This window comes from Eumetopias jubatus, unplaced genomic scaffold (assembly GCF_037043125.1).
Source record: "Eumetopias jubatus isolate StellerSeaLion01/CBP00866 unplaced genomic scaffold, mEumJub1_p1.0 scaffold_10, whole genome shotgun sequence".
Taxonomy (NCBI): domain Eukaryota; kingdom Metazoa; phylum Chordata; class Mammalia; order Carnivora; family Otariidae; genus Eumetopias; species Eumetopias jubatus.
Window position 1 is genome coordinate 82,587,706 of NW_028274816.1, and position 26,569 is coordinate 82,614,274.

At 53.6% G+C, this 26,569-nt stretch overlaps 1 protein-coding gene across 4 annotated transcripts in view; it reads right to left on the bottom strand.

The window, feature by feature from the left end:
- RPTOR (regulatory associated protein of MTOR complex 1) overlaps positions 1-26,569 on the bottom strand; it is a 339,381-nt gene that overhangs the window by 93,332 nt on the left and 219,480 nt on the right. For all 4 annotated transcript variants that reach the window (XM_028112364.2, XM_028112363.2, XM_088028098.1 and 1 more), the window contains 4 exons: positions 20,145-20,245; positions 19,452-19,596; positions 6,557-6,632; positions 17-118 (listed from right to left, as the gene is read on the bottom strand). In XM_028112364.2, coding sequence (XP_027968165.1) covers positions 17-118; positions 6,557-6,632; positions 19,452-19,596; positions 20,145-20,245 — 424 coding nt within the window. The remainder of the gene's footprint in view (positions 1-16; positions 119-6,556; positions 6,633-19,451; positions 19,597-20,144; positions 20,246-26,569) is intronic.

Genomic DNA, 26,569 nt, shown 5'->3' on the forward strand with positions numbered 1-26,569 from the left:
ATCTAAAGAAACTCACCTGCAGAACAATGGGAAGTTGCTCGGGTGGGTTCCTGTTCTCCACGCCCATTGTGAGCCACACCTGGAATGCGGTCAGCTGCTCAGCAAAGAAGGGGCTGTGCTGTGGGACAGGCAGGGGGCATTAGTTAGGGACCCCCATTCCTTATCAGCTCTGCCCTGATGCATCCGCCCACCCCCATCAACGCAGCCCCTGCGCCTGCCCAAGTCCGCAACGGTCCAGGCAAGGGAGGTCAGGACAAGACCGTAGCAGGGGAGCTGGCGAGGGTGACAAAGGCAGAGCAGGGGGCGTGTGTGAGCAGACCACACAGGGGCAGGAAGACATGGTTGAGATCCCAGATAACTCTTGGCCAGAGCCCCAGGAAGGGGGTCCCTGGGCTGAGGTGCAAAAGGAGCTGAGAGAGGAGTGTTTGGGGGAGAACGTAGGCAATTCCGCCCTGGGCGCGTTGAGTTCGAGATGCCTACTGGACACCCTGTGGGCACGGGGCTGAGCCCACAGGGCAGGAGAGAGATCTGCACGGGAGGCGCAAATTCAGAGAGAAGTGAGGAGGAGCAGGGGCCCGGGCTGAGCCCGGACGCCAAGGGCGGTAAATGCGGAAGGAACACGGGGTGGCGGGCAGGCGGGACAGAGCCTGGTTCTGCCTGGTTCTGCAGTGACTGGCTGAGCAGTGTGGAGGTGCAGCCTCGGGCACAGTGGAGTGCACCGAGAATGGAAGGGAAGATAATCTGGAGAGTCCAGTGTAGACGGTTCTGTGAAGGGACCTGGCTGTGAAGGGGAAGGACAGAAATGGAGTGGGCTGGAGGGGACAGGGGCCACCTGGTCAGGAACTCTGGTTTAACGGTGGGAGGGTGAGGCGCGTCTGTACGTGGGTGAAGCAATACGGGCGAGCAGGGCGGCTGCAGCACCGCGAGCTGGGGAGGGCTCTCCGCGGGCGGGAGACGGGGAGGCAGACGGGCCTGGATGCAGGGACGTGGGCACACGTGGCAGGACTCGCAGGGGTCTCTCCATCACTTCTGTTTCTCAGTGAGACAGGAAGGGAGGATGCAGTCGAGCAGAGTGGCATGGGAAGGAACCGTGTGTGGTGACCTCAGAGGGGACACAGGGGTTCTGAGTCCTGCCTGTGTGTGGGCACAGGCAGAGGGAACGGTCATGACGTCACCCAGAGTTGTGATTTACTCGGGCCCTGGGGTCAGTGGAGGGAGGGGCCAGCAGGTGGCAGGGCTGCCGGACCACGTGCTGGAGTCAGAGTCAGAGTGATGGGGGTGCAGGGACAAGCTGGACAGCCAGCAGTGGGGACGTGGAGGTGGTCTGTCCTTACTGGCCCAGCGGAGGGGACACCTTTACCCGCAGTGACAGGGACCGGGTAAAGCACAGGAGTGGCTCAGGCCGCGGGTAGGTCCGGGAACCGAGAAGCCGGGCAGCAGCAGAATGGCTGGGTTTTTCACTGTGACACAATCATTTTCACCCAACACACAGTTCTGCTGTCCCCGAGCCCCAAACAAGAATTCCAAGTTATAAATCTCTGCCTCCCAGGCCTGTCCTCCCTGCCCCACAGGGGAAGGTGAGGCCGTGTTTCAGAGGTGTGTCTGTGAGCAAGGAAGGGGAGCGGGAAGGTGGGAATGTGGCTGTGGCCCAGGGTTCTCATACGTGTGGACCTGTGTGGACACGTGCACAGGCACGACTCTAAGCCGTGGGCAGACCCAGGCCTGCTCACTCCACGCCATCCACGGAGGAGCCTGGTGGTCAGAGCCACAGTGCTCCCTTAGAAAAGTCTGCCACGTGAGAAGCCAGCGGAGAACATGCACCACCCAGGAATCCATGGTCCTGCAAAGTCAGCTTGCATCATGTGAACCAAATCTGGAGGGCAACCTGTGAATTGGGATGGAGCCCCCAAACCGGCTTTCCTGTTTTTAAGTGTGAATTATTCATCAATTGATTAAAAAGAGCAGCCCCGTTGAGCTCTCCCTCCCCACAGGGAGGGAGGAGGGGAGCTCAGGTAATTCACATCATTCCAGCTCTTTTCCCTTCCTTCCAAGTTAGTTTTTGAATTACGGATGTTCCCATGTAGCTCGCTGCTGAAAAAACTGTTCCGCGCAGAGAGAAGGACAAGCATTCCTCATCTCTTCACCCAAAACTGTCCAAAGGGAAAGCGCCTGCCATCGGAACACTCAATGAGGTCTGGTGTGCTCCTCAGTGTGGGGAAGCCCCCCAACACAGGTGGGGCTCAGCGTGCTAAAGGACACTCCACGGAACACCTTGAGAGCTGTCCCACGTGCGTCTGACGGCGACTCAGAGCTGGGGTCTCAGCCAGACCTCCAAGATTACCTCCAGCGTGTCAGAGCGGCCGTGCAGATTGTGGGGAGACAGGAGACCCGGAGGGGCGTCTGGAGGACAGCTCACGCAGGCCTGGGCGGAGGCTCTGAGTCAGGGGGCCACGTGTCCAGGGCCTCCCAGGACAATTCTGAGGCCAGGTGGGCCACTCCGCGGTCAGCCCACAGGTCAGATGGCCCGGGGGCCTGAAAACAGGCGCAAGGGGAAAAGGCAACGTGGGGGGCCAGATGGGCACCAAGCGCCACACTTGACCCCTGGGGACCCCGAAAGCCTTTGGCTGTCACTGTTGTGAGAGAGGAAAGGGTTAACCTCACACCCTTCCTCCTCATCCCCCTCGGCGTCCCCGCTCCAGACACACCGACAATGGCTGGGGACAATGGCTGGGGCCGTCCTGCCCGTGCAGTGACCTACTTGCTCCTCATGATGACCTCTCCACTTAGAAGAGGAGATAAAACCGCAGTGGCCAGGAGCATGTGGATTCCAGCCCCCTGTCAGAGCTCGGCCTGCAGAGGGCTCTCTTTAAGCCCCTCAAGAAGTCCCTTATCCGTGCTCCCCACCATGTGCAAATGCTCCTGCCCTCCCCTACGTCAGCAAATGCCGATTCTCATCGGGTTCCTCTCCATTGTTGACTAAAATTTGTCTTCCCAACTACTGACCTTGGAAGAGTGGCATACAGGCTGGGCTTTGTTTTGGTGTATCTGACAATGAGGTTTTAAGATGAAGCCAGTAATTTATAGGAAAATTATTAGAACAAAGTAGTGAATTTAGTAAAGCGGCTGCACAAAATCACCTATAAGCCCTATGTATACAAAGAAAAACAGTAAATGGCATTTAGGAATATACCATTTATAGTCATGTTGATGTTTGGGAAGACTCAACATTGTAGAGACGCCCCCCAAGTCCATCTATGGATCCGTGTAATCTCTTATCAAAATTGCTTTCATAATCAAGCGTGCTCAGTACCCGTGCTAGGACAAAGTGACCAACGGGGCAGAGCAGAGAACCCAGAAGCGGCCCCACAAAGATGGTCGCCTGATTCGCTGTAAACAGCACTGGGTGAACTGAACATGCATGTGTGGGAAAGCGTATTGTGAGCCCTACTTCACACCATCCATGTAATTAATCCCAGACGGACTGCAGTTCTAAGGGTAAAAGTAAAACAATTGAGCTTTCAGAAGAAAAAGAGGAGAACACCTTCTCAGGGGTGTGCATCTCAAAGTAAACATTTCTTAAGCAGGATACCAAAAGTCTTAAGCATGAGAAAAAAATTGGCAAATTGGATTATGTTAAAACAAGAAACTTCTGTTCAAGAAAAAAAAAATACTGAAAAAGTGAAAATAAAGTCCAGAGCAAAAGAGAGAGAGAGAAAAAAAAGATATTCACAATGAGTGACAAAGGATTTGTATTCAGAAGATATAAATGATCACTACAAATCCATAGGAAACACATAACATAAAAGAAAAATCAAAAGACTTAATCAGGCAGTTTACAAAAGAGGGTATTCAAATGGCCAATGAAAATACAAAACAGTGCTCAACACTATTGACCATCAGGGAGATACAAGATAAAATTTCAGTGAAATACCTCTCACACTGAACCAGAATAGCCAAATAAGGGGAAAAAAGGGTAGAAAATATCAAGTACTTATGAGGATATAGGGCAACTGAAAGACTCATAAGGTGTGGGTAGGAGTGTAAAATGATTCGGTCACTTTGGAAAACTGCCTGGCAGCATCTACTAAAACTGACCATATGAATGCTGGCGACCAGAAATTTCACTCCCAGTGCGTATCCCTGACATAAATGCACCAAAGGCAAGTAAGAAAGTAGCAGCACCCAGGGTGGGCTGGGACCAGGTTGCAGTAAGGGAAGCATTCACCTTAGGAACAAAATTTAAGGGTGCACCAAAAAGCTCAGTAATTGAGATTAAAAAATTCTTTAATGCGATATTAAAAAAAATGCGAAAATCCATAATGAACAAAATATCAAAATTTCAAGTAAAGACAGCCTCAGAATTACTGATTTCTCCTTTGCCTCAGGCTCCAATGACTCGGCCTGGCACTGGCCAGCACTATTTGTGGGGATTGCAACTTGGAAACTCAAAATGCCTACTGGCCAGAGGAGGGGTACATGACCCTTGGAGAACCCTATGCTGTGATAAGAGCTGCAACCACGGGAGCAGATGTCATGTTGAATGAAAGCAGTCAGACGCAAAGGCTACATCCTGAAGGATTCTATTTATCCAAGTGCACAAAACCGGGCAAGAAAGTAGTTACCCTAGGGGAAAGCAAGGTGGAAGGTAGCAGGAAGGGCCTTCTGGGAGCTTCTAACATGTAGCCGCTTGATTTGGGTGCTGGTTACTTGAGTGTGTTCATCTTATAAAAACTCCTCAAGCCACACATTTATGGCGTGCAATTTTCTCTATGTACATTCTGCTCCCGAAAAAGTGAAAACAAAATAAAAAAGCTAGCATGTGGTCTACATCAGTTTCCCCTCCCTGTCACAATTTGGCAGAAATGATTCCCACATGCAGAATACTGATTCCAGCAGATTAGAAATGAGGCACTGAGGTCCTTGGAAACATACCTGGCATTGGAGCGGAAGGATCATAATACAGAGACTGTGTTATTTTACATGCGAGGATATAGTTCTGATCCTCTAAAGGTACAAAGTAAAACATTACACCGTACAAAAAGCTGAAAGCATGTTAGATTTTCCAAACACATGCTTATGGCGACAGGCCCTGGCCTCCTTTGGTGAGCTGAGGCACTGGGGAGGGCTACCCCACTGCGGTGGAGGGGAGGCCAGGGCTGTCCCCACGGAGTCCTGTGACTGTGCTCGAGCCCGGTCCCTGCCTCAGAGCTTAGGTCCAACGGGAAGGGGACCCTTGGCTGGCGCCAAGCACACTGGTGAGAGCCTAGTGAAGGCTCTGCCAGCTTCCTCTTCAGGGTTTAAAATGCAAGGCAGTCTGCAACGTAACCTGTGAGTGTGTTAAAAAAAAAAAAAAAGGGCAGCTGGAGAGAGGGATGGATATGCTCTAGCAAGTGCGGCAAATGTTGATGGCAGGAGTAAGTGGTGGGCATACAGGTGCTCACTGTACAATCCTCTCAACAGTGCTGTAGGTTTGGAAGTTTTCATAATAAAATGTGAAAAATGTCAAGTAATAAAGAAGAAGGAAATAGGAGATAAGAGAGGGAGGCCTCTTAGCTCATCACCCCCACCAGGGACATCAAGATCATCTGAGGAGTTACACGTACACACACACACCACACAGATATGCACACATGTGCACACACACAAGCACACATGTACACAGACATCCCACACAGATACATACATGCACACACATACGTGTACCCCCCCACCCCGTGCCTGACCCGAGCACTCAGCTTGTATGAACTCCTTTAGTTCTCCTATGCCCCTTTAATTGCAAAGCACCCTGATTCCCCTATAAAATGAGGAAACTGAGGCACTGGGGAGCGGGCAGGCTCGCTCCCTGTAGTCTTGGGTGGGGTCAGAGATGAAGGTGTGGGTAGAAAAAGCCAGTGGCTCTGACCCTCCAGCCCCACCCTCCATGGCCTAGAGGCACTCACTTTGCTCTGCTGCCCCGGCCCTCCCAGACCTGGAAGCCTCCCTGACCCTTGGGGTCAGAGGGTGCATGTGCGCAGACGTGAGTGACCCTCATCCTTCCTCAGGGCTCTTGAGGGAGGGGCTGGGTCTGGTGCACATGCACTCAGACTCGATACAGGAATCCTAAATGAAAACACAGAGGCTGGGAAGCAGATGGAGCAAGGGTGACTCTTGGTGAGGGGCGGTGCGACCCCTGGTGAGTTAGTCCCCTGGGAGGCCTGGGGACCAGATGTTCCCTCAGTGCTGAGCTTTATACCCTCAGGTTCTAGTCAGGAGTTTTGGGAAACCCATGATCCATTCCAGTTAAAAGGCAGAGCCTGGAACATGGGGTCAGGGAGCATGCGTTAAGAAAAGCAGATTGACAAGAACATCATTTTAAGAGAGGACATTTCTTGACAGCTCACCATTTCAAAATCTTGAGCCCCTAGTTGATGTAATCTTTCAAAATTCCGCTAACAGCACCTTTTCCCCGGTGGGCGAAGGAAATCTGACAACCCAGTGCCCTGGGGGCTCTGCAGACCAGGGACCCAGAGACAGAGGCCCCCTGGTGGACCATGCAGATGCCCTTCTTGGGACTCACCCGAAATGCGGTGCCTTCCTCAATGATGGTTGGCAGCTGAGAGAGGCAAATGTCGACAGCAAGATCCCAGGCTTGCCTGTGGAGAGAACAGAGGCCTTACTGACCGCTTCTCCGGGAGGGGCCCTGGTTGCGTCTGGGCGAAGCCATGGCCGCGGGTCCTAAGGAGAAGCAGGAAGACATCTGGAAGCCCGCTAGAGCCATTTTGTTTATTTAATACTGGTTCTCTTCAAATTTACACGAGAAGAGCTTGGGAAAAATAAAGGGATTCGCCTCACTTTCACTGTAGCTTCAGCCCCATACTTGATGGCAATAGGCTGCCCACGCCCATGGAGCAGCCGTGGCACCGCAGTGGCTGGACGGTGGCAGCGGCACACACAAGTACCCCACGCTGCTTCAGCAGGAACGGCCAGTGTGGTGCCAGAAGAAGGCGGGTCCATCTGTGGACCCCCCGTCCTGAGCGGCCCCCCGCCCAGAGTCAGGACTGGCCCTGCACCACCACCCTGCCCAGCACAGGGCCTGGACCTGTGCCCACATGAGCCACTCGGGGACAAGGCCGGCAGTGCTTGTTTGAGCGGAAAGCAAGTCTCTCCCATGTGTGACCCTGGCTACCTCTCCACCGGTTTCTCAAGGCATCGGGACCTGGCTCAAAACACGTACAACATGGCGAGAGCACCCGCCGGCCTGGCTCTGGGGTCCGGCGCATGTGGCTCTAGCTCCCCGGAGTCCGCTTCCCCATCTGTAAGGGGTAATGATTGTGCCTGCTCGCAGGGTCCTTGGGAGACCTGGGGTAGCAGGCGCCTGGCGGGGGCCCCGATCAACAACAGATGCTCATAGCATTCAGTGTTAGTTCTAAACTGATGCAGATGATGACCTCCCTCTCTCTACAGCCACGGATGGAAGCATGGACACCGTGGACATGGGTTCCTTCGCCCCTGCTCTGCCCCTTCCCTTCCTCATGGAGACAAAGTGGGGATCAGCACGCGGATCTGGTTTTCAGCACGGCCGCCTCTCCTCACAGGGAAGTTCCCGAGAGGCGGGATTCCACCTACTGTTTATGAGACTGGCAGCCCCGTTTCTCCACATCCCCAGAGACGACCACACTGGGAATGAAAAATGTAAACAGCCAGAAACACAGGAAATGTGAAGACAAACAAAAGCCTAGAGTGCTCTCCGTCATTACTGAAATACATGGAATATATTCCAGTTTTCCCGACTGGCCCCTCTGAACAAGCACGCCCTTCCCCCACCAATCTAATTAAGAGGCAATCAGCGCGTAATCAAAAGTGCCTCAAAGAACAGGCAATAAATAGTTCCCATATGCTCAATAAGTGCCCAGGCTGCAGGCAAAATGGTTCTTCAGCAGCGCTGAGGGAGATATCTGCTCTTTGTTAGACAGAAGCAGAGTCAATTACTGCAATTAAACCCCATAAAAATTCCTTGACTTTAATCAAATAAAAACTTTGAACTTCAGGAGTTGGAAGAAACTGTGTACAAGCTGGGGGCAGGGAAAGTGTGAAATGGGTGCAGGGGGGTGTCCAGGGTGCTGGCTGCGAAGCCTGGCTCTGGCCCCAGCAGTCAGCTACAGCGCTATGGGCGTGCCTGGGAACCGCGCCTACAGAGCCACCGCCGCTGCCTTGCCCTCTCAAGCTCACGAGGCGAGAAGAATCCTACCCTGAAAAGGCAGCTGTCCGTGGTCCTGGCTGGGTGTTCTGGACAGTACTGGGGGAACCAAGCTGTACTGGGAGAGGCCGCCAGGTGGTCTCCTGATGCCCGCTCCATCCCTCCAAAGAGTGAAAGCCCCATGGAGCCCCATCAGGGCCGGTGTGTGTGTGTGTGTGTGTGTGTGTGTGTGTGTGTGTGTGTGTGTGTGTGTGTGTGTGTCAGTCCTTCCGAGAGTGTGCTCTGCGTCAGAACTGGCCGGCCTGTGTGTGTGTGTGTGTGTGTGTGTGTGTGTGTGTGTGTGTCAGTCCTTCCGAGAGTGTGCTCTGCGTCAGAACTGGCCGGCCTGACAGCTCCCGGAAGTGAGTCCTCAAGTACCCAGGATGTTTCATTTGTGCACAGGGACTCGGGGGGCTGAGAACATGGCAGGGAGCCCCGGAGCTGAGAGCGAGGCAGAGAAGCTGCTCAGGGCCATGGACAGAGGGACACAGCTGTGTGAGTGAGAGAGAAAAGGGACTTGGCCCACAGTGCTGAAGATGGCAGCACTCGGGAGAACATCGAAGACCTATGGAAACCGGACGGTCAAACGTGATGACCGGTGCACGTGGAGCTGCAGCAGGCCGGTGACCCTCTCTAGGCCTCTGGCTATTGGTGCTTATGAGGGGAAAGGTCCACTCAGGGGACCTGAGCTCCCATGAAAGCCCAGCAGCACAATGGTGCTCTCTGCCAGTGTCATATCAGTTGGCTAAAACCGGCTGCATTTTCTAGGGTAAGATCAAAATGAAGGTGGAGTCTTAATTCGGGTTCTCACTCAGGGAGAGTGGGAATGTGAGTCCTGGGAAGTCTGAGGCCGTGGCGGTGGGCTGCTGGGCTCCATGCGCTCTGGCACCCAGGCAAGCGCCAACCCGGGAGAGTGTCTGCGTTCGCACTTCCCACAGCCCGTGAAGCGGCCGCACTGGCGTGGGGGGGGGGGGCACGGCGACAGCCTGACCAGCTGATCCGATCCCGGCGGTGTGGAGCAGTGGCTCGCTGCGCTGTGGGCTGCTCAATGAGTCACTGCCCGGAAAACGTGCCGTGCAGGCAAGAGCTTGGGTTTTCAGGAAACAGGCCTCTGATGGCAGCCGCCCAAGGAGTGGGCTGGCAGGAGAGCCTTCCAAGATTGCAAGGCCACCATCTGCAGCCATCGCTCAGCAGGAGAGGCGCCCTCGACGGGAACGGAAAGCACAGGTTATTACTGTGGAGAGAGGCGAGGTTTCAGGACCTACAGAAATCAAAAGTGAAGGAGAACGAGTCCCTGATGGCTTCACATCAAAAATTCAACAGGAGCCCACGCCGAGCGCTTCGTCATTAGCGCCCCGCCTGAAGCAAAGTGCAAATGTAGATTACTTTGTGTTTTAACCTCAATTTCTGTTCGGCTTTGTTCCCTTCTTTCCCCTGCTCAAAATTCAACCTCTCCATCACCACCCAAGGACTGAATAACTGGACGGCATGTTATTTACTGCAGGCGCTCTTTCCAACAGCCTTGGCTGTGGGCTCCCTGGGAACGCACAGCTTTGGCCTATTTACAAGGAGGGGGAGAAGGAGCAAGGGGCACTGTTTTCAGTGTTTTGTCACCAAACCAGCTCTGCTGTAAGCCCACGCAAACAGCGAGCACCCAGTCACCTCGGCAGAACCTGAGCACAGCTGAGCATGACCTTCTTGGTGTCTGGGCCTCATGTTCTCCCACCTCTGCACCTGATCCCACCGCCTGTTCCCTCACTTCCTGTGTGGACAGGAGTGTGAGCCAGACACCTGCCACCTGGGGCGTTCCCAGCCTCCCTGGCTGAGGTGCATGGGAAACAGCCACCAGGCGACAGCAGAAATGAGCTCTGCCCATGGGGCTAGCCACTGCGGGGCAGCCGGAAGCCCGGGTCCTGGCAGCTCACACTCAGGCTACATGGAAAGTGAAAGACTCTCCTTCACAAAGCCACTGGATTCTGCATTACCAACTAACCTGTATTTCAACCACTACCTCTATCCTCCGGCAGGGGAGGGGGAGGAGGCTTCCCACTGTAGCCGAGTCAGTGTATCAGCAGAGGTGAGGCTGCAGGCCCCACATCATTGCCTGACCCGGTATTTATACCCCATATTTCTGACTGCTGACTTTGATTTTATAAAGAAATAAAGATTATCACCATCTCAGGTGGTTTCCCACTCCCTAGATCTACACTGTGGTAGCATGGCTGAACTTGAAGCCTTCCTGCTAAATTCATCTGGACCACCAGGACAATCCAGAAAGCACGGCTGTGCCTCATCTACTTAGAAACCATCTTAGCAAACGCAGGAACCGGAACCAAAGCAGGGCTGACACCCCATGTCTGGGAAATGCAAGTGCAAACAAACACTTCCCCCTAGCCCCGGAAAGAGAGGAAACATGCAAGCCTGACTTCCACGTTCTCTTCCCACCTTTACGCTCATCGGTGTTTTTAGTGTGAGGGCGAGTGTGTATGGGACCAAGACTTTGTCACCGTGGACACTCCCCTGGGAAGCAAACACTGTCTGTTTGGGTGTTCTAGCTGTCCCTGGTGTGAACGGAGAGCAAGGCTCGTCCAAGATGGCCCCATGGGAAAGCCGCAGATGGACATTAAAGCCAGTCAATGCAAGGGGACTAGGACTTAGGTCACTTTTGACAGAGAACTTGGGAAAACCATTTTGAAAACTGGCATCACTCCTAATGTGGGGGGTGCTGGGGTCTATTTATCACTCAGTGAATCCCCTTGAATTCTCTGTGTGCTCAAGAAATTTGTCCCGGCCAGAAACCCCCATGTCTCCATGTGCTTTGGTGGCAGTGATGGGAGGGAGCGCCAGCGTGGTGGGTCCTGTGGCAGGCCAGCTGCTCATCCAGGAGCCCAGGACCACGGTGCTGCCTCAGCACAGACGTGGGAGCCAGGAGGGCCTGCACTGGGAGAAGCTGCCAGGCACTGAGGGCAACTGATTAACCAGACAACATTTCTGGCCATTACTGCTTCGTTATGTTCCTACGAGCATCTCCTTCTTGAAATCTAGAGCCTGATTTCACATTCAGCTCCTCATCAAAGTCGGTTAATGGTATAATTTTCAACATTTAATGGGATTGACTAATGTTCACTCTTTGGCCACAGACTCATGCTGGCACTGTCGTTAGGAAAACCCCATCTGGAGGAAACGTGTGTCGTACGCACACGATTCTCCTCCTTGGAAATCTCATCACCACTGATTTCTGTAAGAGAACCCTGTAGTTTTACTTACATGGCATTTCTCAGCATATCAGGACAGGAAGCCTTGATCTCAAGCCTTTCAAAAAAAGATTCCAATTGGAGAGGACCCTTGGATGCGCACAGTGAAGCAGGACGGGCTCGTGGAAGGAGAGCACAGGCCGTCGTGCCAAGAAGTGGGCGGGCGGCACCACCATGGGTGCCTCCCCACTGCATGGCTACCAGGCTTCAAGGGCCCAGGGGGCATCAAGGTGCTGAATTCCCCCTTTCACCCCAAGGGAATCCATGGTCATGGTCTCCTGAAGCGTCCCTAGTGGGCTGCAATGGGGCCCCCATGGGTTTGGTCTGGTCCTCAAAAAGTTTTTTCAAAGTACTGTATTGGCTATAAACATATATACATACGTATATATGTATTTAGATTTACTTATTTATGTGAGAGAGATAGAGAACACATGTGCACGTGCGCAGGGGCAGGCAGGGGAGAGGGAGGGAAAATCCCAAAGCATATTCCCCGCTGAGCGCAGAGCCCCCCACGTGGCTCGATCTCACGACCCTGAGATCATGACCTGAGCTGAAATCAAGAGTTAGATGCTTAACCAACAGAACCACCCAGGCGCCCCTGGCTATCTACATTTTAAAATAAGGAAGTTGTAAGTGAAAATATGAATTTATGGCTACTCTTTAAAAAGTTACTGTGGGCTCAAACTGCCATCAGGAGCAGCACTGGGGCTGAGTACCAACGATGCAGGCCTGCCGTCAGCACCCGGTGCGACCAATGGCCCTCCCGCCCCTCATTGCTGTCCCACAGGACCGACAGACACCCTTCAGGGTTGGCCACCAGAGTAGACCGGGCACAAGGACACTCCTGCTGCCTGAAGCCCTTCAAGGCTCACTGCCCCCAAATTCTGCCCCAACAGAGAATGCACTCTCGGGTGTCAGGCCACTCTGCGCCCCACTGCAGATTTCCTGCAAAGCCATCCTTCTATGGTCCACGCCCCTGACGGGGGTCTCCTCCCACAGGTGGCAGATGGCACACCAGGGCCCTTACGACCGGAGGGGCCCTGTGCAGGGGATGGACATGAACCTGGGCAGGCCACGTCCCCTCTCTCGACACGGCCCGACGGGTCACTCACCCACAGTCCCCTCTGGCCTGTCCAGCACCACCTATGCTGCGGCTTCCTGTCCCACCACACGCCCTCACGGAGGAGCCCCCCGCTTTGGAGATGCCAAGTCGTCCCCCTTGGCCAGGAAGGGACAGTGGCTCCGGACACGCCACACCTGCCTTCCGAGCCTGTTCCCTCGTGCACTAAGCTGAGAAAAGGTCTGTCGCCAGACTGTCGAGGATTAGTATGATAATGCACGCTAAGCACCCAGTAAAAGGCCTGGCGCTTAGTCGGTGCTCAACAAACGGCAACCATTCACACTGTCACCTGCACGTGAACTGCCCTGAACCTTCGCACTTCCGGGGTCTGCTGGATGCACGCCCAGCAGGCTCACGGCAGAGCTCGCACTAGCACCTCCCGCCGCCCGTGGGCCTGCTCTCGGGGTTGGTCACGGGCAGCACTTTCCAGGCAGAGCCCTGGAGAAGTCCCACTGTCCAGACTGTCCTTCATACCCTGGATGTAATCGGTCACCAAGCCCTGTCCAACTCAGCAGATAAAACACTCCGAAATCTGGTTCCTCACATCAAGCCACACCGCCACGGCCAGGACCCCAGCACAACATGCTGCTCAATCCCAGCTGCTTCTGACGCCGTTCCTTCCGCATCACTGGCTGGGGTCCTGGCTCCTGGCCCACCCCGCTCGCCACAAGCACACAAGGCTCATTCTCTGCAGCTCTGGCCACAGCCATACCCCTGCCCCCTGCTCCAGGGGGGGTTCCACTTCTCAGCTCTCCCAACCACACCCCTCCTCTCGCCTGCAGGATGTGGCCCAGCATTACATCATCTGCATGTCCTCCTGGTTCTGTGAGCTGTGGGCACTCTTCCTTGCAGTGCACGCACTGTGTAACAACCCCCTTCTCTAGGCTGCAATCCCCTTTGGGGCAAGACCTCATTTTTGATGTTTGGGTGTCTCCACATCTAAACCCAGTGCACCGTGGGGCTTTGCCCACCTCCATCTCCTCGGGCTCAGACAGGACACTCACACTCGCACTGGACATGGGCTGCTCGACCAGGCCAGGACATCTACAGGTATGGGGAGGTGAGTCAGGACTCAGAGCTCCCAGGCAGGGCTGGTGCGAGTGGACCGGAAGCTTTGTGGGGAAGCTGCCCAGCGGGCTGTCTTGATCTGGTACCAGGAGCCTCTCGGGTTCTGCTGAGGGCAGAGGGCCAAGGAGCCCCCAGCCCCCTTCTGACCAGGGCCCATCCCTCCACAGAAAGGCTTTTCTTTACGAGTGCTCCTCAGCTGCATTCAAGCTCCATGATGACGAAGGCTGTGCTGGTCTTTCCCAGACTGGGTCCCCAGGACCTGACAGTCAATAGACATTGGGGCATTATTTCATACTTTTCTAGAATGGCTTTTTATAACCTTTACGAGGCCCACCTAATGCCCTGTGCTTGGCAGGGGTGCAAGCTATCCCCACAATGGGCTGTTTCAAGGAAAATCCTATTTGCCATACAAACTCGGGACTGAGTCTAATGTGTGTGAATGATTTCCATCTTGGAATTTTAATCAGCTCTTGTCACAACATTTGAAACATATCAAGTGAGACCAAGTCCCAGCACCAAACCCTAAGGGATTCTACTAGTCACACGTGCTTTGTGCAAAGAAGTACTCAACAATTTCTTCTATCTCCAGTTTTGTATTTTGACAAATGACTTAATCATAATGACTCAATTGTTAAAAAATAGCTTTTGGTGTCTCAAAAGCTTAAAAGAAATCTACATGCAGCCTTTAAATTACAAAAGCAATTATCTGCCAACCTTTAAAATGGAGAGCCCGCCCTCTGCTCCAAGGCCCAGGCACCCCACCACTTACCCTGCCCCGGGTTGCCGCTCTGTTCCACCTTTTTCTCTGTGCATGATGTATATTGTAACAGGGATGGGATTCTGTTGTTGCTACAGTTTGGGATCTGCTCTTGTCACCTAAACACATTTTGCCTAGTAGTAAATAATTTTCCACAAACATAATTTTAAGATTGCTTACGCTCTTTCAAGTACACGTACCTTAATTACACACCTGCTCTGTTAGGTACCAGGGTTAGTCCCATTTCTCCCTTTTACAGCTAAAATTCTGACAAATGGCTTTGTCAAATCTTTCAAAATGTCTCATGTTCCTTGGTTCTTCCTCAGCACCTGCCGAATCACCCTCCTGAGCTGGGACAGGAAGATGCAAAGTGGACGGCACAGGCAGGGGCAGGGCCCAGGGAGCCTGAGGCCAGGAAGGCCACGACCGGGGGCCCAGGTGCAGGGTCAGGTGGTTCCCAGGCATTCATGGGTAGGACACGGCAAGACAAATCAGATTTCAGAATGGTTGCTGATGCCGGGCCACTTCCAATGTCCAGCTGAAGGAAGAGGCCCAGAGCTCTGTCCCCGCAGGTGAGGCTGGCTGAACGTTGGCATGGGAGGGGACTGAGCTGAACATGAACTACAGAAGGGATTTGGGCAGCAAGGCCCTTCTGGTGGAATCCAGCCGGCCTGCCTCACCCAGCAGGGCACAGGGCCACTCCACCACCACGACAGCTTCCTGACAGATGATGGAGATACTGTGACTACCCGGTGTCTACCCATGTCCTCTGTCACACATCTAGAAGCCTGCATGCATGTACACATATGTACCGATGAGTCCACGCACAGCCATCTGGGCCTGCACTGCCTGTCAGTCGTGGCCAGGCCCCGCCGTGTGGCTACTTGCTCACCTCCCTGTGTCTCATGTGCTCACCTGCAAAATGGGGCTGTTGGCAATAACATGTCTGTCGCGAGGGGCATGACTTAGTACATGGAAAGCATTTACAACATACGACCCATAGGACGTCACTGGTGTGACTATTTTTATACTCAGCACCTTTTGATCTTCTGCTGTGACTTGTCTGTGTCTCTGCCTCAGTAAAGACCACGGCACACCATCTTGTCACTCGCCCACACCCTGCCTTCTGTGCACAATTCCCACTGACTCTCCAGCTGTCTGCCTGCAGTAAGATGCTGCTCATGCTGCAGACTCTGACGGTGGCCGCCAGGATGGCTACCTCCTGGGCGCCCCTCGGACGGACCTGGGACTGACTTCCAACAGAATTCAGCAAAGGGGATGCTATTCCCAATGCCATGCCACAGCGTGTAAGACCGCCGTGCCCTTGCTGGTTGAGGAGGCTCGAGGCACACAGGGGACCCCAGGTGGCAGGGACTGTGGGTCCTTGCAGCCTGGTGAGACCCCCAGCAGACCAGCCCCCCGCCCCACAGAAACATCATAACCATGTGTGCTTTAAGCCACAGAGCGGGCAGGAATGTGGCTGTTCAGCAACAGGTAATGAATATACTCCGTGACTCTTCTTCAGACTGCAGGATTTCTATTTCTAAATAGAAGAATGCATCCATTGGAGAAACAGCCAGCAGGCTTTCTCATAACATGCATTTAGTTTGTCGGCTGGTTTCTGTGTTCCCTTTCATTTTGGCACAGGGGCTCTGGCGTTCAGTCACCCTTCCTGTGCTAAGCCCGAGTTCAGTGGGAGCCACGGATGCCTCACCTGTCCCTTCCCACCAGGTGGAAAGCTGACAAAATGGCTTCTTCCTTTCACGTGAAACACCAGAATGGCACATAAGATATATACTTAAGGCTCAGGTTCAAAGAGAAAAAAAAAAATCCAAAGCACCTAAGTTCCCTTGGCCATGAAGGGAAAACCAAACCCACCAGCCGCAGCCGGTCCACAGGGTCCTCCATACTGGGGCCCAGAGCTGCTGGAGACAGCCAGGCCCACCGTTGGCAGCCACCAAGGAGTGCTTACGCTTCTCCCTGGCTTGCTTTTACCTTCAATCTTTCCTCCAAAAATGTCTATCGAGCTACGTTATAGAAAGAGCATAATGCACAGCAACACAGGCTGGAGAGCAAGGAGGAGGGAGGGCAGGAGAGGAGGTCTATCTCCATCCCCTCCCACTTTTCCCGCTGGAGGGACTCCTTCCATGGGACGATCACAAGGCGGCAGGGCGGCGTCTGTCCTCAGCTTGGGAGCACTGAGATGGCACTGTCCCAATCTGGCTTCTAAGGACATGCTCATGTGAACAAAAATCACTCCCAGTAGCTGGTGGGAGCTGGACCGTCCTGCGGTCCCTGTGACAGACCTCATAGGTTGTAGTGACAAGCGCCATAGAACCAACTGGAAAGAGGCTCATTTTTCTGGATGAGGAAAGAATATGTGCTTTAAGGAAACAGGCTGGACAGGAGACAGGAAGTTGGAGGCCTCGAGGAGACCCACTTCCACTTCACGCTTCCACCTCTCAGAAAGGACCCATACGATAGCAGGAGCCCAGCACAGTGGCCTGGTCCTCTCAGGATGACGAGAACTGTTCTTAAGGGTCACCCCACCCTCAGAGTATCACAGGGTCAAGGGTCGGCTCAGCGGGGCTGCCGAGACCGTGCTGCTGGTTGACTTTGCTCTCCGCCCAACCCTGCTGCCTCCCGTGCCAGGTCTGGTCTGGGAGCACTCCCCAACAGCACCTGGTGCCAAGCGCCAGCTCTGGTACGAGTCCCACCTGCCACAGCTGGAATCCACCTGACGGGGAGCGGGAGGGCAGTAGGCGAGACGGCGCTCTGCACGATGGGGGACCGTGAAGGCTGAGTGAGCTTCAGGACCCCAGGCTTCAGGGTACGTTCTAGCCGCACAGGGGCCTGAAGTGCTCAGGGAGGCCAGAGCGGGAGAGGGGGACAGGCGGGTGTCCACAGATGGCTGCTAGCCATTCCATGTGCCTCAGAGTACTGCAAGGCTCTCCCCACCTTCACCCGGGCCTCTGTGGATCGTGGTATCCTTCACATTTCTGTGCACAACACATAAATACACACGCTCTATGAGATTCACAGGAGCTAACTTCGCAGGAGAAAGGGCCACATTCCCAGGCTTTGGTGCCAGCAAGAAAAGGTATCCTTAACGGTGATGGCGGGATCACGAGATGCTGCTGTCACATCTAAATTCTGGACCTTAAGCAGTTCTTACACAAGCTTCCGAGTTCAGAAACATGCTAAGAGGCCAATCCTGGGGAAGGGCGTCGGGGAGGATGAGTGGAGGCTGGCACCGGCCTCCTTCCCTGGCTGCCCCCACTCCGGCCCCGTCTGTGTTGTCTGCTCGCTGCTCTGGTCCTGGTCTTTGCCATCTTCTCTGGTACGACGGGGTTTTTACTCCATGCCACTGGGCTTATCCTACAGGAGGTGTTTCTACAGCCAGAGAAGCGTGCGCTAACAGGAGCACACTCTCGGGGGAGCCGTGCTTGGGCTCAGGTAGAAGGGGACGGGAGGACGCAGGCCACTTGCCTCTGACAGTCGGTGCCTTGCGCCCACTCACGTCTCCATCTCGCGAGGAACCCGCTCGGTCTGTGCGGCCCTGCGGCCTGGAGGGTGTGTCACTGAGCAGCTGGTGTGGTGCCCGTTTCCTATAGCTTCCCCAGTTTCGCTCCCAAGACCACACGTGGCACTGACCCCATGTGGTTTTTTTTCCCCTTTTCTTCCCTTTTAATAATAAATGTTTTATAAAAACCTGGTTCAGAAGAAAGAGGCAGGATTTAAGACATCACTTTTCCTAAGACAGAAGGCTGTTCTGAGGACCCAATCTTCCAGAAACATCAGTCTTTACTCTAATGATTCACTCTACGTACCAGGAAGTGCTTCAGACACCCTCCCAACTCCGGCTCGTGGAGCAGCGGGGGCAGAACCGCGCTCCGCCATGCTGTGCGCACGCGACCTCCTTGCCGCGCAGCGATTCTGCCCTGGCCTGTGCCTCCAACGGCCGCGCTGCTTTACTCTGTAAACTCTGGAAGTGGGTGTGGATGATGCATGTTCCAACTCTCTGTGTATAGTCCGCTACTCGGCCCAGCACAGCACGCCCCAATTTACCTCACAGAGAAGAATATTCCTTCCTGATTTCCCTTCAGTGGCAGAGGGCAGTGAGTCCACAAACCTGTCCTTAGTTCTCTGGGTTTTCAGTGTCGGGGGAAAGCGGTCATGCACATATTAAAAAAAAAAAAAAATCACCAGCGGAAATAAGCCTGGCCATGAAAATACACCATGAGTGATGTGCTGTTTTTAAATATCTGCATTAGGGTTTCTCCCATGGACGGACACAACTCAGACTCACTTCTCCTCCGCTATCACCCCGTTTTCGTACTGCCCCAAACTGCTTGTGGTACAAAAACAAGGAAACAGGAAGAAACCAATGCCTTCCGATACAATATATGAATTAAAGACAATTCACAGTAGTACCCTTGTTACTACTCTTACTAGTAGCATAAGCAGCAACAGTCCCATTTGGGGGGGAACTATGATCAATGGTCATGAAGACCTCACCCGTGTGCGGTGTGTGCACATGTGTGTGCGTGGGTGCACGTGTGTGTGCGTGGGTGCACGTGTGTGTGCGGTGGGTGCACGTGTGTGTGCTTCTGTGACATAAGGACAGTTGGTCACGGATCCAACAGTCTTAATCAGGTGGAGAAATGTGACATTCTTCATAACCCCACCGGCAGTTTCTCCTCTCAGCACTGGTCCCTGCAGGGTTAGAAGCTCACGTATGAGCCTCTCCTGCCCCGAGTTACAGGATCGGTTACATCTGGGCGTGCTGGTCCTGCTCCATCTTCAAAGACCCTCCAAGGCACCTGTGCCCCGAAGGAGACACGTTTCCCATTTGCAGAAAGCTTTAGGGAGGACGTTACCTACTTCTTAACACCACTTGGGTCTCCAAGTTGGTGGCAAGTCTTCCTATTTTGCTTCACGTAATTCCATTAAACTTGTCCTACCACAGAGATAGACAGAAACCAAGCCATTCAGAGAATGTTACATTGTCGGGTACGGCCCGGCCGCGACACTTACCACATTGCGTGCATGTAAGTGGGGGGCAGGCGTGGGCTGCTGACGGGGGTGCAGTTATAGGACCTCATGATCCTTTCTGCCAGGAGAAAATTTCGAAACAGACTAGCCACCAAGAGGTCCTGTCTGAAGAGCTTTTGGAAGAGATCTGAGGGCAGATAAAACAGAAAAAGGTATCTTCAGTGACTCATGTCTAGCGTTTAAAGCCAAATACACAAATTTACCTCCATCAGAATTTTTTACAAGCACGTTGGCCTAATAGGCACTTTTCCCATTGGCAATACACACACATTCACATGCATTAAGTACAAACACCAAACCCCAGCCAGTCATTAATGAAAAAAATACAAGTCTTATAATAGCTGGTTTTAAGAAAAAATCTGGTTTAAAAAAAATCTGGATCGTTGTGCCAATTTTTATGAAGAAAAGTGAGTCCTGAGTCCACCTAGAAAAGAATACACTAATGTCTGAGTGAAAGCTCAGGTGGGGCTTCGTGTCCACACTGTTCGTGGTGCCTGACCCGTGGTGACTCACGGAAACCTCCGGAGGCCCTTGCCTCCTCCTCCTGCCCCCTCAGCTTTCCTCACTGACAAAAGCTCCCTGCTTCCGTTTCGCCTCCCTCATTCCAAGGGCCAGCATCTCCCAACTGCAAGGCAGCAGCCCTCCCTTGCCCCTGCCCGGCCCGGGCAGCCTCACCCCGAGGGAGCACATTCCACGCGATGGTGTCTGTGATTGCCGTGAAGATCCAATTCAGTTCTCCCAGAGGGGTCCTCCGGTCATTCAGCCGGCCGGGAATCCTAGGAGACACGGTGTGCTTTCATTAGTGACTCTCCAGAGAGTCCCGCCTACTGTACACGGTGGAGAGAGGAGACGGTGGAAAGAAAAGAGGCAGGGGAGACACAAAGCTCGGAGCGGAGGCAGGGGAGGCTTGCCGCTGGGAGAACAGCATCGCCTCTTAGAGCGCAGTCTCCATCCTCACCTCCCTCCCCTCGGGTGCCCCCAATGTATGGAATAGACCCTGTGGCTTCACACACCACTCTTGTGGATTTTGCGTACAAGAGATGGGCTGTGGAAGGGCCTAAAGGGCAGCCCCTAGCATCTGCTACAGAGGAACCCGGGCCATTCTTCCATTCCACATCCCGCCTGGCCCTGTGGCTCCAGGCTGCAGAAGTGCACTTTCAACTGGACTGCTGTGGAAGGAGAGCTCGTCCTCTGAGGTCAACTTACCTTCCGTTCACTCATCAAATCTCTGAGCACCTACTCTAGGGCCAAGTGCTGTTCTAGTGCTGGGGTGTAGTGGGTGGGGCTCACAGTCGGCTGGGGAGGGCACACAAGAAGCCAGTAACCAAGCGCAGCCGTAAGAGCACAGAGACAAAGGCCACAGAGTGCGGCAGGAGGGGCGGGGTCCAGGGTGCGTGCAACGGGCGGAGGTGAGACGGCCTCGCTGAGAAGGTAACACTGCAGCACGGGCCGCACTTGAGGAGGTGAGGGAGTGGGCCGAGTCCACACCAGAGGGAGACCAAGTCAGGCAGAGCCCAGAGGTGTGCTCGTGCTGGCCGTGCAGGGCCTCGGCCCTGCGTGTAACACATTCAATTAGATCTGACAGGAAACTCTTGTTTTCTTCTCCCAAAAGGAAAATGTTCACAGTAATTTGGCTCAGAGACTAAAGTGTGATTCCTGCTCTTTATAAGAGTTAACAGATTAATAATTTCCAGCATAGTAGCCCATTTTATGGCACCGTCTTTGCACGAATGAGGCTCAAGCGGCCTGCCTCCGTAACAGGCACCGCTGAGCGGCATGAGCTTCCTCATATGATGGCGACACGTGTGCTCCTTCCTTCCACTAAATGCCTTTTCCTTCAGGAATAAAAAAAATACTTATTTCCTCAGGTAGGCTTAGTGATAGGGACACACACAAAAAGAAGAGGGATCACCAAAATATTTGAAAACAGCATTATTGTTCAAATAATCCGAAGTCTTGAAAAAAATTTCCCAAATAAAAAAAAAATTGTATGTCAACAGGAAGACTCCAGTTTGTTTAAACTGAAAGACTGTTGCAAACACAGTTAAGCTACTGGCCCTGGCATGGCTGACTTAGAAAGTAGGGTTTATTTAGGGAGAGAGTGTGAGCGGGGGCAGAGGGAGAGAATGTTTTTTTTAAATTAGATTTTATTTATTTCAGAGAGAGAGGGGAGGGGCGGGGGTGGGGAAGAGAGAGAGAAAGAATCTCAAGCAGACATGGGGCTCGATCCCAGGACCCTGAGATCATGACCTGAGCTGAAACCAAGAGTCGGACACTCAACTGGCTGAGCCACCCAAGGGCCCCAGTAGCAGTTTTTACTGGCTCTGTGTGTAGGGCATCTCTAAGGATTCCCACAACTTAAGAGAAGTCAAGGTCTCCAGGCAAACACTTGGCACAAGGACAGCAGGACTGTCTCCCTTTCTCATCCTGCAGGGCTGTTCCTTTCTCCATCCCACGCTTTTGCAAAAGGAGAGCACATGCCAGGTGGCCAGGTGGACTGCCCTCGGTCCTAGAGTAGGAAGGCAAGGATCTGTGGGCAGCAAAGCACAGACCAGCAAACACCCCACCCCTCAACAAGCAGCAGCGAGGCGAGCGCGGGGCACACCTCCTGAGAGAAAATATTGATGAAATCCAACCAAACAGTGCTGGAAGACATCTGGCCGGCGTCCTCCTTCTTAGCCCACAAGTCCCAGCGCAGACACCTGGGTCGCTGCCCCAGAAGGAACATGGCACTAGGGGATGATGGGGAGGAGGGGGCTTTGTGAGGGCCAGAGGGTGGGCATGGAGCCCAGACAGATTAGCTCATGGCTTGGGTCCTGCATCTGGGAAGGAACACATGCACCGAAACCTTTTTAAATAAGGTTATTCACAAGCTCACCAGCAGCAACATTCAGCAGTTAACACTGCACCTTTAGCTCTTACTGAAGGCACCGCCTGCCCTCCCCACGGGGTTGTTCGGGGACAGAGTGCGGCGCACCTGAAGGGCTGCATTCTGAGGCTGGGGCCCTGCTGTCTAGGACCAGCAGACACACATCAGCTGAAGTGTGCAAGGAGCAAGCACTTCAGAAAACGGTGATCTATGATGTCGCATCACGGGTTCTCTCTGTTAATGTATTCAGAGTTCACCAAACTGCGAGGTGGAGGGCATGTCCCCAACTCTGACACCAACTTCCACGGGTTCCCAAAACCACGAAGGACTCTCAGAGCTCAGTGAAAGCTGTTACACTTGTGGTTATGGTTTATTAGAGAGAAATACAGAGAGACATTTGAGCCAGTCCAGAGAGGGATGCACGGGGCAGAGTCCAGGAAAAGTACCAAAGGTGGGGCTTTCATGTCCCCTCCCAGCATCCACATGTGACAACATGCATGGTGCTCTGCCAACCGGGGGGGCAGGGTGGGGGGCTGGGGCCTTGGTGTCCACCTCGGAGCCCTGGCTGGCCGCCTGGCTGACCACGAGCTGGATCTGCCTCGAGGCAGATGGACACCACACTCAAGCCCCCAGCTGAAGTCATCTGTTGCCCTCTCTAGTGGTGTGGGCCCCCATCCTGAGATGACTGCATGTGGCCAGCCCCCACCGCAAACAATGATGCTCCTGTCAGGAACGGTACAGGCCTTGCCTCTGTGCCGGCCAAGTTCTTGACTACACAAACATTAATCTGTTCAACATCAAAAACAAACCTATTCAGAACTAGATTTCAGATTTTGGACTCACATGCCATCCTGGGTGCAGCATCTTCACTGGACTAAAACCCCAGAGGTGCATCCACCAGAGGCTGGGCCATGTTGCACAACAGGCCTTCCAGCAAGGTGGCCTAAGGGAAGCATTGCTTGCCTTCACCACCCCCCCTTTGGACGACAAGTCAGCACATGAGAAGAAAAAACCCAACCCGACCACTGGACAGCACAAGTCAGGGATGCAGCAGCCCCCGGACAAGGCTCTGGGCGTGGAGCCAGCACCACCTGTCTGGAAAGGACAGACTTCTGAGGGGCACCTCAGCAAGTCTGCTTCCAGAAATCAACCCTAAACTGGACACAAGGAATGGGGACACAAGGCATGCAGTGTTTTATTTACAGGGGTGAAAAGTCAGAAACTAGCAATGTTACCAAAATGAGAAAAATGAGTAAGTAAATTATAAAACAACCACATGAAATTACTAGAAGCTAGCAGAGTGTAGCTTATGAATATTTCAACAATATGGGAAAATGTGTACTTCATAACATTAAGTAAGGAAGCAAGACAAATACCGTAGAGTCATCACCACACAGGCCGTGCAGGAAAGGAGACAGAAGACAAAGCCTCGAGATATGACCGTGGGGAGGCTCTTCCTGTCTCATGTGCCCACGCAGTCATACCTGCTGCACGGCATGCACCCCACCGGAGCAAGAGGGAGCAAGCCAAACCCCCATTCCCTCGCCTCCCCGCCCCGAGCCCCTGGTGCTCACGCCAGGGGAGTGGGCAGCTGGTGGGTGACAGGACTGCGCTCTTGGATGAGTCTGACCAAGGTCTATTTCCAAGCCCGGACCAAGTGCATCACTGACATGAGCCAGTACATCTTGAATCGAGATGAGGTGGCTCAAGCTGATTCCTCGGGGTCCGATCCCTTGGGTAAAGGAACGATGCATTCCCAGCAGCACTGAGCTTGGTGGGCGGGCGGCCAAGCCACTGGGACGAACAGAGGCCAATCCTTGTCAGACTAGGGTCAATGTGTATTTAGGTATTTAAAAAAAATCTGCAGCTTCTGACAATCACCAGCAGATGAGTACAAAAGTAGGCTCCCACTACCATCACCTGGATCCCACTGATCTCTTTTCACCAAGCTCATCGTGAAACCAGAGGCAAAGCTGCCTGCAGACGGATCTCAGACCGACCTAGGGATTTTTCAAACTGACCCATCCACCCATGAGTCCAAGAAGCATCTTCTCCATGCAGAAGACGGGTGTGCCTACTGGGGATGGCAGAGTGGGGCTGAGTCAACTTCCCTCACTTGTCATGTCACTGAGAATTAAATCACTTCAGAAACTTTTCATTTCTGTTTTCCTTTCCATATCAGAGCGTAGTAAAGAATGTCAAAACCCAAGACCACATTTCATTACAGAGTTCCTTCAAACCCCCAAAGAGTTGCATTAATAATCAAGGTGGTTCTTTTAAAATTTAAATCCACAGTGTTAATCAAGGACTAACGTTTGTGAGAAAAGCATAAAAGCTGTAGTTTACGAACAGATCACTCAACTGGGAGATGAGAAAAGCCAGCCTCTAGTCCCAGCGGTGCTGTGTCCGGGAAACTTCTAGCATCGGTTTCCCTGCTCCGGGTCACGGGAGGGACCCGTATCTGGTGCGGGGACCATGGTACTGGACCTCACGTGCAAAACAGGGACTGAAATAAGATGGGCCACACTTCAGAAGGAGACACAGCAGCCAGCAGCTCCATCCCTGAAGAATGCACGCCCCTCGCTCCAACCCTGCGTCTCTGCTGACACCAGCCACTGCACGTCCCCCAACACCTGGGCTCACTTACAGCTTTCCGATTCTTGCCAGAAATGATGCTCCGGGGTTTGCACACCCAGGTCATCAGCAGCAGACTCCAGCCCCCAGCCTGGTATATGGTGACTGCACTTCGGTATACACACCCCAATTCTGAGGAGGCCTGGAAGTACCAGGCCAGCTCTGGAATGTCGGACTACGCCCCTCCTCTTGGACCATGTTCTTCCTCCCTGACAGCTGTCTTCCTACCCTCCGCCAGCTCTGCAATCAGTACCATCGTCCCCGCACCAGACACGTGTCCCTCAGCCTCGGACGTGGCCAGCCCCAACCTGGACATCGTCTCCTGGCCACCCCAGACCCTGGACCTGGTGGAGGTGGTGCCGGCCGTGTTCTCATGCTGCCCTGACGGCCCCCAAGGACTAAGAAAGTGCACAAATCCGCACCATCCTGCTGAGCGGGTGAGTACGCCACCTGCACTGTGGCACCTCCTCGTTCATTCTGTCCTTCCCAGTCTCTCGGCCTCCACTCCTAGCTGTCTCTGCGAAACACCTGCAGGGTCCTTCTGTTGTCCAGAGGAAAATGAGATAACATAAAAATCCATACCCCAGAAAACCCACCAGTCATTACGGGCAGTCTGTCCCGGCCTCGGCGTCTGTTCATCTGCCTCCTTCCCTATCCTCTGCTCACCTGTCTTCACAGCTCGCCACCATTACTACCCCTGTCGCTCCCTGCATCCTGTTCTGACTTCAGGGGCCACACAAATTCTCTCAGAGACACAGCTCATCTGCTCTCCAACCCCCAGCCTAGGGTGGCTCACGTTTCTGGCTTCCATCTGCCTTGCGCTGCCGAGCGGCTTTCTGGACCCAGGCTCGTCTGCTCAGGTTCACACTCTGCGGGGTAATGGCCCTTAGCGTACCTGTGGTCAAGACCCCATGGGTTCTCTTTGCTACTGCAGTGTTCTCCATGACGGAGCAGCTGCCCCTACTGCCACAGATCTCACGCGGAACAAAGGAAAGCAGAGCTCCGTGGGCTGAGTGAGTGGGGCTGGCCGCTCCCTGGCCTCCTGTTGCCCATGCCCCCCCAAGACAGCCTCTGCGAGGGCAAAAGCACTGGCAGTGGAGTCAAGTAGAACGTTCCCACTTGGCTTCAAACCACCGATCACTGCCCAACTTGACACATTAAACTTGGAAACTGGTTCCCAGTTGCTTCTCCCCCATCCCTCTGGGCAGGTCCATCACCTCGTAGCTTGACAGAACCCTGCCTGCTTCCACCTGCTCAGGGTGCTCTGTGTCCCACCTGGAGTGCCACCCTGCCCTCCTTGTGCTGGTTCCAGCTCCGTTTTTACAAGCAAAGCTCTACCTTCACTGTCCGTAAAGATGTTCTTGCCCAAGGCAGCCTTGGTTGAGCCCCTTTTTAGTTGGAACTGAACGATGCCCTGCATCTTCATTTACTTTCTTCAGCATTCCACCAGTGACTCACCTTTGCTCCTTTTACCAATTCACCATCGATTCACAATCTAGATAATACATTTTCTTGATACAAACTGATCACCTTACAATGTTGGGCAGAGTGCTAAGCACTCAGCAAGCATAACACCAACAGCCCACAAATGTGATTC